General features: G+C 41.1%; 1 protein-coding gene across 2 annotated transcripts in view; it reads right to left on the reverse strand.

The window, feature by feature from the left end:
• Nucleotides 1-228: 228 nt before the first annotated feature.
• wif1 (wnt inhibitory factor 1) overlaps nt 229-17,117 on the reverse strand; it is a 22,100-nt gene continuing 5,211 nt past the window's right edge. The window contains exons 3-10 of one of the 2 annotated variants that reach the window (XM_041254119.1): nt 13,453-13,561; nt 11,925-12,065; nt 8,991-9,086; nt 7,847-7,942; nt 6,537-6,632; nt 4,328-4,423; nt 3,069-3,164; nt 229-1,502 (exon numbers count right to left, since the gene is read on the reverse strand). In XM_041254119.1, the coding sequence (XP_041110053.1) occupies nt 1,381-1,502; nt 3,069-3,164; nt 4,328-4,423; nt 6,537-6,632; nt 7,847-7,942; nt 8,991-9,086; nt 11,925-12,065; nt 13,453-13,561 (852 nt within the window). In that variant the 3' untranslated portion in view covers nt 229-1,380. Of the gene's footprint in view, nt 1,503-3,006; nt 3,165-4,327; nt 4,424-6,536; nt 6,633-7,846; nt 7,943-8,990; nt 9,087-11,924; nt 12,066-13,452; nt 13,562-17,117 lie in introns of both variants that reach the window. The other variant, XR_005950563.1, reaches the window with a different exon arrangement.

Genomic DNA, 17,117 nt, shown 5'->3' on the forward strand with positions numbered 1-17,117 from the left:
AAGCCATGCAAAGCCAGGGGGTGCTGCTGCACCCCCAACACCCCTAGATCCAGCGCCCTTGGGGCAAAGCAACCCAATACAATATTGCTGCATTGCAACCGCACCAATGGTACTAGGACCACTGCACAATATTATTTGGAAGCCCTGCTGGTGTAAATAGTGTGGGTGTAAATAGCAGGGACGAATTAACCTCCTCCCTGCCAAACAAATAAAAACACACCAGCAGGGTCATGATTTGTGATTTAAAAACGTTCGGAGCAAAGACAGCACAGGCATATGAGGCATAGCAACATTTCATTTTAATACATACCTGTGCACATATATGAAAGAAAATAAAAGAAATGCATTTTTTTGGTGTACAGTATAGTATGCAGTTTCAACACAACAGTGCTCATGTAAGAATCATCATTACCATTTTGTAATGGCAAATAAAAAGTAACAAGAACTAAAATCCTCAAACTTGTATGTTTCAAGTCTAAGTACGTTTAATTTTAATGTGTTCTCGCTAAAAGGAAAAATGTTATTAAATCATATTTATATTAAAAAAAAATTAAACATCAAACTGAAAAATTATGTTATATTAACTTCAAAAGCAATATTTAGTAAAGAAAAGAAAAAGCAAGCATCTTTTCAGTGTTATTAAACAGGGGTAGGGTTTAGAAGAAACGCATTGCTTACTGTTGTCATCTCCTGTATCCCTGCACTACCCTTTCCAACGGGATTCCATTGCTTGGGTGGTCATTTTTCAAACTCTTTAGCTGAATGCCATATTCAGAAAGAAGCGCTCTCTCGCAGCCATGCTGTGCACATGTAGACAGCAAGAAACAAACCAAGAGAAGTACTCAGTGCTCAGCAGAAGAGTGCTCTGCTTTCAGACCCCTATACATGGGTATTTAATTACAAACAAAACAGTACTGAATGTTTAGGATTTTTTGTAATATGTGGGCTTATTCAAATAGTTTTAAATCCTGAGTTATATGACATTACTCGTTAAAAAACATCAAAAAATGCTTATGAGTTTGTGACAAATGGCCTGTACGTTTTTAAACACAAGATGTAATTCTGCTGAATTTTTGAAAACGCTTCTCCCACGCCTCACGGATATTGGATAACAAACATGGTTGCACAGATAAATGAACAGTTAGAAATGGAAAACACATCTGTAAAATATCAACAGGGCGTCATTACATAGCTTACCATTCTGACAATATTAATGAAACAAAAACCACGAAGGAACATTTCTTAACTGGTCAGTGGTTTATAGAAAAGTTAAGAAAACCCGGCCTTCAGACCCTGGTAATCAGGGAAATGGATCTGACGCAGTCGCTCCGCGAAGGCACCTGCGTGGAAGAAGTAAACGGAGAGTTCCGGAGTGTGCGCTCACAAGATGTAATTGGTCTCGGGTGGGTTCTTGCCCTCGTCAGCCTCTTTCAGAGAAGGCGTGTGCACTTTGTGCTTGGTGCTGGTTGTCCTCAGGGCGCTCATTACACTGCCTCGGTACCCTAAATAAATGACAGAATCAGAAACAAGAGAGGCTGTAAGACTGCCATCCTGTGCCACCATTTTTTTCGATACAGAAAAGAAAAAGAAAAAAAGTGCAAATTGCAGGAACCCATAAAAGAAAATGCCACGATAATCCACAACATTCCTCATGGAGCAGATACATGTTAAATGCCACGATAATCCACAACATTCCTCATGGAGTACATACATGTTAAATGCCATGATAATCCACAACATTCCTCATGGAGTACATACATGTTAAATGCCATGATAATCCACAACATTCCTCATGGAGCAGATACATGTTAAATGCCACGATAATCCACAACATTCCTCATGGAGCAGATACATGTTAAAGCATATTTATGGAATTCCTTAAAAACCCTTCTATGCAATTAGCAGCTGTTGACGTTGCATTGCATTCTTTACTGAATGTCATGCTAGGGGTATTCATATTCAGTAAGGTACATTAAGGCCTTATGTACTCTAGCATTAATGACCTTCAATCACTCTGTATGCACCAGTGAAAGCAGCACCCTTCCTCTGAGCTTTGAATTACAAACCTCTTTGCTGTTGTTTGGATTGAGCTTTGGTTGTGGCTGCAATGTCCTTCTTGCTGGAGTTTGTCAGTGATGACGAGACAAACGTTTCAGTTAATGAGGCAGACAGTGTCTCGAGACTCAACGGTTTGAATTGACTCAATTGATTGTGGAATCACCGTGGCTTTAACTTTGATTACAGAACCAGTTATTGATGTGACAAGAGTACTCATATAAAATGACAATCAATGAGCGAGTGGTTTAGTGGCTTTCTTAAGAGAACACACAGTCTGACAGCCACACTCTACATGCGGAACACAATAACTGCAAACTTAGCAAATTCTCTGACAATGTTTAGACTACAAGTCTTTCTCAGTGAGTGTTTACTGCCTTGAATTTGCTTTTATCAGATGCTCCTAGTTTACAGACCTTTCGGATTGCATTTGGGTGTAATGAGAATAGCTGTTGCTTTTGTACACATTTTTCCCTACTGATTACCATAGTTGGCAAGGTTGAGGACCCCTTACTATGCAGTGCTTTCCTTTTTCATTCGTTTAGAATTTTGAAGTGGCAGTGATGCATCAACTTGCCTAAAATCATCCTCTCTCCTGTTGCCTGTTCAAACCCTTCACTCATTTATATTTTTATTTTTTCCACAATGATGTTATTGCTTCTCAGGAAGGCAATACCGCTAATGAACTCCGCTAAACGAGCAAGCATGACCCTGGCTGAGGGCTCCTTTTGAAAGAGCTCTCTGGGTAGCCTGTGATCTTTGATTGCTGGCTTTTACTGCTAGCACTGCTAGTGCCTCTTTACAGTAATTGTGGAATTTAGAGTGAGGCGGGGGTACAAGCAATTTAAACATCCAGAGGTCATACTAATCATTTTCTTTCATGTCCTGTTCCATACTGTCAGTGTGGCAGAACAAATGCGAAGGGAGATCAGGTTTCTGGAGATTACGCACTTCCCGAGGAAGCTTGGGAAGAATGGCCTGCCTGGATCCCTTCGATCTGTCTTCTCACTCACTTTTGTTACAGTGTCTTCCATGCCAGCCGTCTTTGCAGTGGCATTTGTTTGGTTCCACGCAGGTTCCGTGCGCCCCGCAGCCCGGGTCACAGACAGCTGCAAAGGGAACAGGAAGAGAGGCTGAGATGCCAAGGGTTGCACTGGCAGCTAGGGTTACATGTCAATGATACAACAAATGCTGCTAATGCTTTAGGCTTTCTGTCAGCTTGGCAGTAAAACAAAAACTCCAAGTGGTGTTAAGTGAACAGATCCAAACACTGCTGTGAAACTTGAAACAATGTTTTCATCTCTCGAGTCCGGTGTGCAAGCAAAGCGCTGACCAGACCGTTCAGTTCGGGGTGATGCACTGTAACGAGGAGCTTCACTGGTATCGTCACACCCACACACCCGGGATTGTTTAAGTGACCTTGGGGAGTCAAGAATGAGAACCTCATTTATAAATGGCAATTCCATTTAAAGAAGGGGGGGACACAAACCTACCAGACCAATATAGTCCCTCATACTCCAGTTACAATAATGCATGTAAATGACTGTAGAGACACAGGTGTGTGTGTGTGTGTGTGTGTGTGTGTATATATATATATATATACATATATATAGTATATAAAGCTTGTAGACATCAGTCAGCTCTGTGTGATCAGTTTCACTCTAAGGGGGAGGCTCTTCTTACAGAGGATCACTGTGACCTAACCCAGCTGCCTGCAGAGCACAGAGCCATGTGAACTGGATAAACTGCTCCCGTGGTAACAGCTTGTCTAAAAAGCAACATTTACTTGACATTTTAAAACACCCGCTACTTCTGCATCTCTATGACTCGTGTTACATTCGCTCTGGCTTAATTCAAAGGGTCACTTTTTTTCTATTGTCTTTAATTAAATTAAGTCAAAACATTTAAAAAAAAAAAACAACTAAATAACATAATTCAAGGTCTCATAAGCACTTTAAAAAGAAAATCTATTTGGATTTTTGAGAAGCATTTTTGAAAGCTTTCGATAGTTGAGTTGGGTGTTTTGCCTGCCTATTTCATTGGGGTCATCCCTGCACAATACCAGTAAATCTGTTCCAATTTCTTCTGCAGAATATTATAAGAGTGTCCTTGTGGGATTACTGCTAACATTCCTGCAGTTGTATCTCATATTGACAGTGAAACCAAAAAGAAAGCACCACAGCATGGCACACCATGAAATTCTGAAATTCGTTGTTCTTTTTTTGCACATTCGACGAGCACCTAACCCAGTCTGCGTCCTTGCTGTGCTTACCCTTTGAACACAGATCCCCCAGAAATCCTTTAGGACACTTGCATTTGTTTCTCCCAGTGCACTTCCCTCCATTCCTACAAGGCTGACGGCACTTGCCTGAGAAAAAAATGAACACAAACGGCTGTAATACGTATCAGTGCAATTGAATTTGAGAACGCTCTGCAGTGCACCCGCACACTCAGGACCAGATCTTCCAAACACGGTTAAGGACTTCACACAGACTGCGGGAGATTATTAAACTGTGCCAAGCAGATATTTAACACAACCAATAGTTCCAAGAGGTATGATCAAGGAACGTATGCAACAAAAATGTAACTTCAGACTAGGATTAAACGAATTGCTAAACCAGCTGTCCACATTTCATGAACAATACATAATGGGCCCTACTGTCAAAGAGTTTACTCAAGTCTTTATTTAAATCCTGTTATTTTGAAAGGAGAAATAACACCTGTTTACTTTACAGAACCAGTATCTAACACCCAGGTAATGGAACTGGAGGTAGTGGGGTTCCGAAGAATATAGCGTCACACGTCCCCACGTGCTGCTACAACTGTTTAAATAAAATACCTGTCATTTTTCATTTCATTATTAACATCCTGACAACTTTTTACCCTTATAACTTTAAAGTCTTTTTCAAGCGCTTTTCGAAATGACCGCTCTAGTGCACAAATAGTGTAAGGATTAGTGTTGCCCACAGTGTCAAACAGGTAACACAGCAATACTGATCCATGACGTGGTACAGAAGTGATAAACCAGAGCACTTGTTATGTTTTGTTTTTTTTTTTAATTACTCTTCATGCAGTGATTGATAGGACAGACCTACAACACTACTGCTGAATTTTCATCTTTAAAAATATAAAGAGTTAATTAAAAGCTGGAGTAAACGCTTTGAAAATGTGGCCCAATATAATGCCACAATGCATACTGTATGGGAATTAATTAATGTTTAACCCTACATTAAACAGATGACTGTAGAATACTTTCCTTACGCTGAGCTCTGCTTCCGCATAGCAACATTGTGTCACTGCAGTAGATTTGAACGAATGCAAAATAGATTACAAATTGAGAGCCAGTAAAAAAAAAAAATACATTTTAATCACGAAAATGTTATTCATTGCTTTATCTCTCCACACTTGTATGATTGAAAATAAAACATTCAAAATATATGTTTGAAAAAAGTATCTTTTCCCACTTATTTGAAGTGTATTAATAGTATATATTAATATAGTATATATTAATATATACACTATATATATATATATTTTTTTTTTCACATGAGAAATGGACTTTCTCTTATTCTGGAACCTTGTCTCTAATGATACAGTAAGTAGAATCCGCTACACTGCAGTACATCACATTCTGAAAAAGATATCAACAGAACAGCCCTACATGGATATTAATGACGTCTTTGTCTCTGCTCTCTTTCAATAAAGAAACTCCTGAAACATTAATGCAGGGATCATGAAACAAAGATGAAATATAATACGTAAAAAAAAAATAAAAAAAAATAAAAGGTGATCTTAAGAGACTTCTAATTAGAGGTGTCTATCAATGTGCATATTAAGTTACAACCACATACATACAGTATAAAACCATTTCACCTTGTCGTGTTCTGTAGAAAGAGAAACTTAGATTTGTGGAAAGGATTTGCAGCAGTGTAATCAGAAGTCTCTCACAAAGGGCCAGTTACTTTGAAAGAACTGCGCTAATAAATCATTCTGCAGTCTGGGACAAGGTCTTTTTTGTTTGGTTTTTTTTTAATCACTCCACTGAACCTTTCCCAGTATCAGTTACGGCAAACGCAGAAAGGCCCGCTGAAAATTTTCACTCACCTGAGAAAAGCTTTTATGTTTGATTAGGTTTTTAACAGCTGCTAGTGAAGTGTGCTCTTCAACCGACCGGCTCCTTCAAGTAAATGAGTGAGACCCACTTTGACATGAAACGCTGTGACAGGAGGACCACAAAACAGACTAAAAGCCCACGTAGCACCTGGCAACTTTCCGGCAGCTGTTTCCAGCGTCGTTTCAAGAACTCGTTCCAGGGTTGACTGGTTTTACAGAGGCTAAAGTACGGCTAAAATGGGGAGAATGTAATGCTTTCTAAGAGAGAATGAAAGGGACCCGCTTTGAGCAAAGCAAGGTGCAGTCACCCAGCACCCTCGTGCTTTAGACTGGCTTGTCAGAGTGGAAAGTGGACTGGCTGCACTCACCAATTTCACAGTGAGGGCCCTCGAACCCTGCAGGGCAGAAGCACTTCCCCGGGTGAAAGCAGGTCCCACCGTTGTGACAGACTGTGGTGCAGTTTGCTGGAAAAGACAATCACACTGTATAGAATCAGTGGTACAGAACACCGCTTGTGAAAACCAATCTGTATAGAATCGGTGGTACAGAACATCGCATGTGTAAATCAATCTCTATAGAATTGGTGGTTTTTCAGCATTGCAGTACACATTTACAGACGTCATCCAGTGCAGGGTATCTCTTATTATAAGATATATCATTTCACTAATTTTGAGCAACCTAGTTTTGCTAGGTCCTCTTGCCCAAACTGCATGACACCTACCACTCCTTTAAGGGACTGGCCAGACATACCGCTGTGCCTGTTACTGTGTACACTGTCTGGGTCTCAGCTGTACAGTACATTACTTTGGCTTTGTATGCTCTTGGCCCCATAGATTGTGATAAAACTGCACTAAACTAGAGACTCAGGACCCCCGTGGAGGTATTGACTGACGAGCGATTGCTCTGGCTGGCTCTGATCAGACCCCTTGTCAGTTCCCAGTAAAACAGAACCTGTTTATATTAGAAACATTTAAAAAGAAAAAAAAGAATCACCTTTAATAAGCCTTCCTAGCAAATTGTTCTCATGTTTCTCTTTTGAAGATTTTCAAATATGATGCGTGTGGATGGGTCAAGCTGCCTCATTTCTTACATGCCTGTCGAGCTATTTGAGTCCGTATAAAAAGACTGCCTTGGTTAAAAAGCTTTTGAAAATAACTCGAACCAGACATGTATCATCCACAAAACAAATGCTGGAAGACAGGGAACTGTGTGTGCAATTCTCTATTGTGGTCTGTGCTTGTGTATTATTTACCAGACCCACAAAACCAGTAATTTTCAACCAATGGGGCGCTTCTGAAAAAACTCCTAAATGTTGCCCATTAGGTATGTGCAGTGGTAATTTCTGTCCCCTCCGCAACTGCGGCAGCTGTGAGTCAGTAAATGAAAAATCAAACCAAAATCTCAGTCCTTTCAGAAGCAGAGCCAGCGGCTGATAAAGGACTTTGTTTGCTGGAATAGTTAGTAAGTTTGGTGAATAAAGATTGAAGCAGACACAACAATAGAGAAAGACAGAGAACACACATCCTTATTATTATTATTATGTAAATGACACACAGTATCCCTTTAATGTCTGGTTTTGTACGGATAAAACATACCCTATTGGGCACTCATACTGGTATATGCTGTATAGCACATGGTGTGTGGGCTCGGGTTAGGAGTTTCCCTGATCCATGCTTACCCTTGCCACAGTTGATGCCATAGTAACCGGGAGGACATATACACATTCCGGGGCTGACACACAGCCCTCCGTTCAGACACCGGGGTGCACAAAGAGCTGGGGCAGAGAGAGAACCACAAGAGTGGGATCAGAATGAAAGAAATGAAATTAGTCAATCGCACGCTTTCCGTTTCAACGGTGCACTGCACTTAGCATTAGCATGCCTTATTTTCAGGTAATTACACCTCATTTCGAAGCATGTCATTTGCTGGAAAGCATGTCAGTCATCATGGGAAGCAGCTGGTTGGTTATTGACCGAAAGAATGGAAGGCGTGGGAAAAACTCCATGCTCCAGGTGAATAACCAAGGGAATGCAAGACTACACAAAAGCAAGGCATGCAAACAGAGCTGCGTTCAACCTAGAATAATTCTAGGCTACTATCTATAACATGTATTTCTTTCACAACTGCACTAAATAGCAAATTATAGTGCATGACAGATGTATGAAACGTATGCTTAATGCTGATTAATCAGCTCCATTGCCCTGTGCACTGCTCCCCTTATCATTGTGTAGCTGAACCTGCAATGCCCAATGTATTCTTCAGGTTGCTGGCGGTACAACGCACCAGCAGTCTGCACTGATATTCTCTTACACTGCAGTTTTACTGGAGCCAGTGAAGTACAGAAGTATTAGCAAACTTCCCTATGAACATAACTGAATACTCAACTTGTACTACAGCTCTGGCCAAATGTTTTGCATCACCCAATGTAATTAACAAATTTTGCTTCATAAAGTCGAAGGAAACCTGCTGAATAATGTTATGTTAACGTATTGAATTACATACCGCTTTGTAATTTTCCATATACTTAACAGAAAACTGCTAAAAATTCAAAAATGATTCAGTTTGATCAAAAGCAACTAGTTAAGTTTTTATTTATTTTTTGGTCCATTTTTAACCAAACCCAAAATTACTAACTACTTTTGATTTGAATCCAAACCTACATCAAACATTACTGGAGACCGCAGATGTTTTTACAACAGCTATTAGACTATAATATTACTTGGCCCACATCTGTTTTTCTTTAGCGTGTTTCAAAGACATCCAGATGCAAACCATTGGAAACTCTTGTAATGTTCTAACAGTTTGTGACATGTTTGCTTTACCTTTCTCACAATGGGGGCCATAGAACCCATCTATGCAGTCGCACACCTGCCTGTCATTGCAGAAGCCTGCGTTCCGACATCCCCCAGGGCATTTCGCTGTCGAGAGAGTGGAGAGAGATAGAGACAAAATGGGACCCATTAACTGGGATATTATACCCACAAGGACACACCTGAAATACACTCCAAACAATTACACAGTCCAGCCCTTTCAATGGCACTTCAGAGGAACTGAGCATGAATGGTGACAATGCGTTGACTTCATCTGGAGTCCAGTAATCCCCTGGCACAGCACAGAAGCAGTGTTGATACAACACATAGTGCTATTTCACTGCAGAACTCTTAGTACTGTACAATACTGCTCTAGTCATAACATTTAGCAGTGTTGTATATCCCTTCTGAAACAGGGATTACTCTGATAGAGCGGTGAAGCTAATCCTGATTGTAACTGGTGGGTTGAGGCAGCCCTGCTGGCTTGCTGGAACAGCTGGGCTCGCTTCACATGACACTGTGAAACAGAACTGCCCTTGCTCAGGGTCACGTCATGCTCCATGCGTTTCCACTCATACTGGAGGGCTTTCACAAGGATTAGACACTTTATCTTGAGCCTGGTTTGCTTTAGCAGTGAAAGTAAAGTGATACACCGACTTAACAGCTGTCTCTACACAGGGATTACTCTACAAAGCTGGGTCCCGTTACCCACACGCTGTATATTGAAATCGAAGTCTGTTTAACCAATCAGGGCATTGCGTACAAGAGCCGTATCCAATCGGCGTGGGGCAGTATTAGTGATGTCAGCTCCCCTGCATCACATTTGTGCCACCATGTCACATTCAAATGAACACATGCATAGATAACACCATTCGCGGCACGAAAACTGGGAAGGTGCTAACCCACCCTGAGTATAGCACATGGACCGATCTCTACTTAAGAATTAGTGATTTATTATTCAGCTTTTTTTTCTTTTTTAGTATTCGGCAATTGATTTTACCCCATTTTTCTCCCAATTTGAAATATTTTTACGCTTAGCTTACCACTACCACCCCTGTGCTGACTCGGGAGAGGCGAAGACAAACACACTCTGCAGGCCCACCAATGCAGCCAACCCAGAGCTACAGCGTTGGAGGAAAACGCAGCTCTGGGCAGCTTACAGGCAAGCCCGCAGGCGCCTGGACAGTCTACAGGGGTTGTTGGTGCGCGGTGAGCAAGGACACCCTGGCCGACCTAAGCCCTTCCCCGCCGAGCAGTGCTTGGCCAATTGTGCACCGCCCCATGGGAGCTCCCGTCCATGGTCAGCAGTGGAATAGCCTGGACTCAATCTGGCAACCTCCGGGCTATAGGGCGCATTCTGCACTCCACGTGGAGCGTCTTTACCGGATGCGCTACTCGGGAGCCCCATTATTCTGGAATTATTTAAGGAAGAACTTTAGGGTGCATGGAAGGTACAAGGAGAAGCCAGTCCAGAATGTTATAGTAGTGAAGGAGAATGTTGTCTACAAGTACAGTACACTTAAAGAGTCCTCTTCTTTCACTTCAGCTCGGTGACAGGTCGGACTCTTTATGACATGTGTTTATCTAAACTGTACAATGTCCTGTTTATTTGGAATCCCAATGAAAGTGAATGGCAGATTGTTACATAATTCTAGATTCTACAAGAATATTTACATGTATACTGAATGCCTGCATGCCTGCATTACCCTGAAGAAACCCTAAAGACCATGTGCAGACCACTGCATTAACAGACATTACAACGCAATGGATTGGGTCTTGCTACAGTAGCACACTGTCTGGTACTGATGTGGTACAGGGGTACAGCAATGGACTGGCAATGTGTATTACTTGATACCACTGGCATATGAAATATGACATGTTCCCACTCTGGTGCCATAACATTGTAGGTGCCCTTACAGGTTACACTTGCTTCACCATGTCTGAGCAGGCAGCTCTGACCATGTACCTGGACTGAGTGCGGCATCAGCAAGTGCAGTAAGGCAGTAAGGCAGGAGCCTGCATTATACTGAGTCAGCAGGGTTATTCATCCCTCACAGGGTTAACAAATGTCTTTCTGTGACTCTAATGGGCACGCCATTACAACTTGATGGTCTCCACCACAAACCACAATGTAAGTTATCTCAACATGGCAAGCTTAAGTTGAGGTTAGCTGGTTTACATTACCAGGACAGCAGTGTATTTACTGTCATTAGAGGGATATTTAGGCCCTATTGGAATCTTCTGCTTAAGGCAGAGTAGGAGACTGGATGGTATGCAAAACCGATGAGCGCTTTTCAAGGGCCTAAAGAACACAGCGCTCTGTGATCTCCAGCAAACGTCATGAGCCACATCACCACATGTGAGATCTTTAAATCACAAAGCCTGCAGAGAGAAACATAACAACAATCAATGGATTACCAGCAATCAAGACGCTTGTCCAATTGCGGTGAAGCTAGCTGAACACATTTCTTGAGACTTTTAGAATCTAGGGGTGAACAGAGGAGCCATACATTTTATATATAATATATATATTATATATATATATATATATATATATATATATATATATATATATATATATATATATATATATATATATATATATATATATATATATATAATTATATATATATAAAGATAATATTTATATAAATTATATATGATTAATGGAGGCATTTGTCTGTCTATCTGCGTTTATGTGAAACTTTACTTCTGCATTATACTGACGGCTCTGATTCTGTGTTTACAGCCATGGTGGGGGAGGTATGTCACTTTATATAATGCTGAATTCTTTTACAGCTTGCTCACCACCTGCAGAATGTAGGTCATGCTTCACGGGGTCTTAGTGCTTGCTCATTGCCTGCAGACTTTACCAGACTGTAGGGCATGCTTCACAGGGTCTAATCGCTTAAGATACAGTTTACCTCATTGACGGGTTCTGCTTACCTCTTTGACAAGTTTTGAAGAAAATAGCATTGTGGGGAGTCCGAAGAATAATGTTGCCTTCTGCGTCCATTACAAGAACAGTGACTTCAAACGCAGCCACTCCATCCTGATTTCCAAGGCAGGGGAAACCAATCTGAACCACTGGAGCCAAGCAAACAGTTTATCTTATCACTTCAAGATGTGGGGTGTAATCCCTTCTCCGTTTAATGTACAAAATGTCCACTAGGTCAGTTAACAATATAACAGTCTACTGGCCAGATCACTGCGTTACAAACTATATTCAGAGATGGGAAAAATATTAGAGAATTCGAATGAACACTGCATTCAAACATACCATGTTGGTATTTGTGCCTATAACACAATTTGAAGTGACCCATACAAAAGATACCGTGCATTACTGACGTCTGAAATAAAGAACACACTTTCCACTGTACAGAGGAATGTCTCTCCTTTGTTTGGGTACAGAGGATTAACTCTAGAGATTTAGTTTTTTACTGTAATTCTATTACGGTACTAATTCAAAATAAAAAATTGTAACTATTTGATTAAATCTGAAAGTATATAAAATAAACAAATAAATAAATAAAAACACTGTTTGTCCCAGTACTACCTATCCTGGCATGTTCTGTGTCATCATTGCCCCCTCCCCCGGGACAGTAATCTTCCAGTAATCACTTTGCAATGTGATCTCTGATGAACCACAGATTTAATCAAGCGGGAGATCAAAGGCTGATGTCAGTGGCAGGTTTTCATTGCTTGTAACCCACACTAATCGATTCACTGTTTGTGAAGGTGGTAATAGCGCAGCCAAAGAAATACAGTATGCCCTAAACACTTTACATCAAAGGGAACTAATTCATACTGCTGCCTGGAGATTAGGGGAAACAAAGCCTTGCAATGTGTTTCACTTGCTTTGATATTTCTCATTGAGATTATATGGATAGCCACATGCTAACACGAACCAGCCCTAATGTCGTAATTTGATGAAGAGCATTTTCTCACAGCAAAGAGAACTGACATCTTTCAGTACAATCCTACAGAATACCATATCATTTCTGTACCTGCAATATCCAGTTATGCATGTTCTCTATTGTTATCTGTTATTATTACTGCATATATCACTATTTACCACACTTACTAACTATTCCACCACAAAATGCTTCTGAAATGACTTATCAAGGCTGAGTGGGGGAATGCCATATTAGTGTTGCACAGTACACTGAAGCCTGCCTCGTAGGTAAAGCTTTGTTAACTGAAGCCTGTGCATCGCTGCTTTGCCGCTTCCCCGCCTCACATCCTCACATTCAGTTGCCTTTTTAGAAGGATTTTTTTTTTCCTGGAATAATTAGCAAGCCTGGTAAATAATGATCCAATCAGAAACACCATTAGAGAATCACGCAAAACACACGTAATATAGGACGTTAAACAGGTACATAATGAAATACAGTATATGGGAAAGTAAAGGGTGCAAAGCATCCCTCCAGACCGTGCTACACATGTTTACAGTGTGAGTGATGCTGCTACTGACCTGAGGGTTTGTGTGAAACCATCCCCAGCAGCGGCACATTGACAGTGGGGTCCCCCATCACATCCTTGTCTAGCGACCTTAATGCCTGGAACTCATAGAAATACTCCGCCTGAAACATACCAAAATAAACAATTAATTAAAAACACAGTGTGGCTCTCACAATTAGCAGTGTCTGTTGCGCCAGGTCTTACATGCAACGCTGTGATGTTTTCTGTACAGAGTTGTCATAACTAGTGTATTATTTCTGTTGTTTAGACTTAACTGTATTAGTTTCTGTGACTTTAAAACTTAATGTAATAATGGCATGGCATCCCAGCCCATTGAACTGAATGAGAAGGTTAAGAATGAACGTGAACTGTGACCCACCAACCTCACAGTTCAAAGGCAAATGCCTGGCCATTCAACTAAACAGCAAGCTCTGTTGCATTATGAACTCATCAGCCACTAGGAGGATTACAAACTAGGAAGTTTAAAGCACTGCAGTCGCCTCCGAAGAATTCTCAGAATCTCCTTCAAGCACACCTGGTACAACAGTGTAACCATTAACCTTTCCCACTGCAACACACTGTCCATGTTTTTTACATCCACCAGAAAACCCAATACCTGCTGCACAGGAAGTAAGTTTATAATGTGGGTGGCAAGGTACATTTTCTTCCCACATGTCACTATATATATATAGTGATGAATTCTGCAACTCACATGGTTCGTTGCCCCTTTTAAGCAGGACCCAGGACACAGAAATGGAAGTTTAACGCGCTGATGTGTTATTTTTTTTAATAAACACAAAAAACAAAATAAACAAACACAAACCAAACACCTAGCTCTTATTCGGAGCACTAACTAAACACAATACCAGCCCTACCTAACACACCGGACAGCTAAGCTGTTTACCGGTACACAAAAACACAGTTTAACACAGAGTCCTACCCGTTGTGACTGCTCAGAAACAGGACACACACCTTGCTTCTCTCTCCACAGCAGCCCTGAACAGACTGGCTGTCTTTCTTAAATACCCTGCATCTGGCTCTAATTTACAATAATCACCAGGTGCAGGGGTTAATTAATTAACAATTAAACAGCACCAAGAAATTAAACAAAACGTGCGTTTCCACCTGTTTTAGGCAGGGAGGAATCTGCCCCTCTCCCTGCTACTTTACACACCCTCCCCCTTGTCTTTACAAGACACCAGCCATTTAATGACCACCTCCCTCCCCCCTTGAAAGACCACCCACCCTCAAGTCCACAAATGTCAATTTTCGCCCTCTTCCACGGGCGGCTTGAGGGTGGGTTAGTCCCTCTGGGGTTAGAAGTCCCTCCACTTCTAGACTCCACACCACGATACATTATGCAAATATCTTAGTCAAATACATGCTAAGCCTGGTTAATGTGATGAAACAGTACTGCATAGCTAAAGTGTGATTCTGAGATTGGAGTTCCCCTCCTCTCTTTCTCTTTATATTGCAAAAATATCCTATCCCTTTGAAAATTACACCCTTGTCAAATAATCACATTGATTCAGTTTGAACTTTCCGGGCCAGTGAAGTAAATGGGTGAGAGAGGAGGTACCACTGACTGGCTGTCTATGTTTGAAACTAGCCGTGTTCATTTCATTAGCTGCATCACACCTTGATTAACTGCTGTTTGCCTTTCTGTGTAAAAGAAAAAATAGCAAAATTTAAACAGCAAGTGAGAAAAAAAAGGCTGGCCCACGTTCTTTTTCCTCCTGTGTAACCGAGCCAGGGGCTGGGGAGCTCCCAGCATGCTGAGAGGTTAATCCTGCAGCTGAATGCTAATCAGCACAGATAACTCATACAGGATCACTCTGGCCACGCTTTACGTTTTGGAGTCTTTGTTCCTAAGCCTGCAAGGATAGCTTTGAAGTCAAAGAAGAGGAAGACAAAAACCTCTGCTAACACTCCATCGCTGGTTTGCAGATTATGATCTCACTGCGAATACAGTCATGACACATTTGTTAAACCAGATCTTTATTAACTCTATACCCACACAGCTTCAACAGGTGTGTGTGTGTGTGTGTGTGTGTGTGTGTGTGTGTGTGTGTGTGTGTGTGTGTGTGTGTGTGTGTGTGTGTGTGTGTGTGTTCTGTATAATTCTAACCATGAAGCAACAAAGTAGAACAAAGCCTTGTTAAGTCCTCGAACGAATCCCAGCTACCGGCTCCTCCGGGGATCCTGTGATTGCTAATTCTTTCTGAACATGTTGAGTCGTTCTTTTCAAGACCTGTAATGTTATCGCAGGTACCATCACGTTACATATGCCAGACTATTCCTTAATCAGTAGCAATTCCCACAAGGCATCCCCAGGAAGCGAGATTTTTAAGGTGGCCGATTTGTTTGGAAAGAACAGAAAGTTGGTCAATTTGTTTTTCGTTCTTTAATCTGTCATACTTGGATATATTGCCTCATTTAGGGAACAGTTAAACACTGCCAGCTCAACAGGAGGAAAGCACAGCCATGCCATTGAATTTTTTGTACAATTTGATATTTGTGATCGACATTCCAGAGCTACCGTTGACTGAGGAAGAAGACGGCTGCACAGGACACATAACCACATTATAACGATATCAGATACAAAACCATACTGTATGTTAGCCTGTTAGCCATATGACACATAAACATACCACTGCGCACAATAACACTGTGAATGCAAGCAGTGAGCAAGCTATATAAAAAAGAACAGTATTCAATTTTATTCTGATATTTAGACTTTTTAATTGAGCAAAATCTTAATGAATCTGAACAATTATAACATAATCCAGCTATGATTATAAATGTGATTCTCAAAGACGTGACATTTCTTATAGTGGTACTACTGCCTCACCGTACAAAAACTGGTACGTTTCCTATCGTTAACCCAAACATCGTGGTGTTTTTCTTTGGGAGTTTTTGTGTACTGTCTAACCATTGCAAATGCACTCTTAACCCTTAGTGGGTTTGTTTCTTTAAAGGAATTCCACCCTAAACTTACTTCAAGATGAATCTCATTTTTTTGCACTTACTGTAATGATCAGTAATGATCAACACTATTTGCTGAAATTAAACTAAAAAACATTGAAAACATGTTTGTTTCCATAAAAAGTGCCTTTGATTTATAAAATGGATTCATACAGGACTGAGCCTCTCCTACAATACCCTGACTGTTTTTTACAACTTTCTATAATAAAGACCTGGTTGCTTTTAAGTTGCAGGGGGTGCGCTTTATAGACTGAACCCAGTTCTTGCAAGTGAAAGCACAGGCCCTGCACTTTCTGCACAGCCCTATTGCAAAGCAGTATGCAGGATTGCACAAAACAGCAGCAAAACAAGCACCAGCCGCTAGCAAGCCGTCCTGTCCAAGCAGTAAAGTGTCGTTTCTGGCAGAAGTCTGAGAAATGTACCATTGTTGTTTTCTATCAGCAGATGGAACACATGGTGGGCACATGCCTGTTACATTAAATAGAGTAGAATCTGTGCAGCATTAGGCTTTGATCCCTGGAGGCATCTCTACAACACCAAGATGTAAAATACCACAGGAGAAGAGAATCAAAATATTAAGAGCTTTATTTAGAGTACTCCATTTCCAAGGAGAACCACCTCTATAAATAAACCAGGCCTTCGCATTAGCAACATTCAGCTGGGGGGGGGGGGTTTGAATGAGGTCACCAAACA

This window comes from Polyodon spathula, chromosome 7 (assembly GCF_017654505.1).
Source record: "Polyodon spathula isolate WHYD16114869_AA chromosome 7, ASM1765450v1, whole genome shotgun sequence".
NCBI lineage: Eukaryota > Metazoa > Chordata > Actinopteri > Acipenseriformes > Polyodontidae > Polyodon > Polyodon spathula.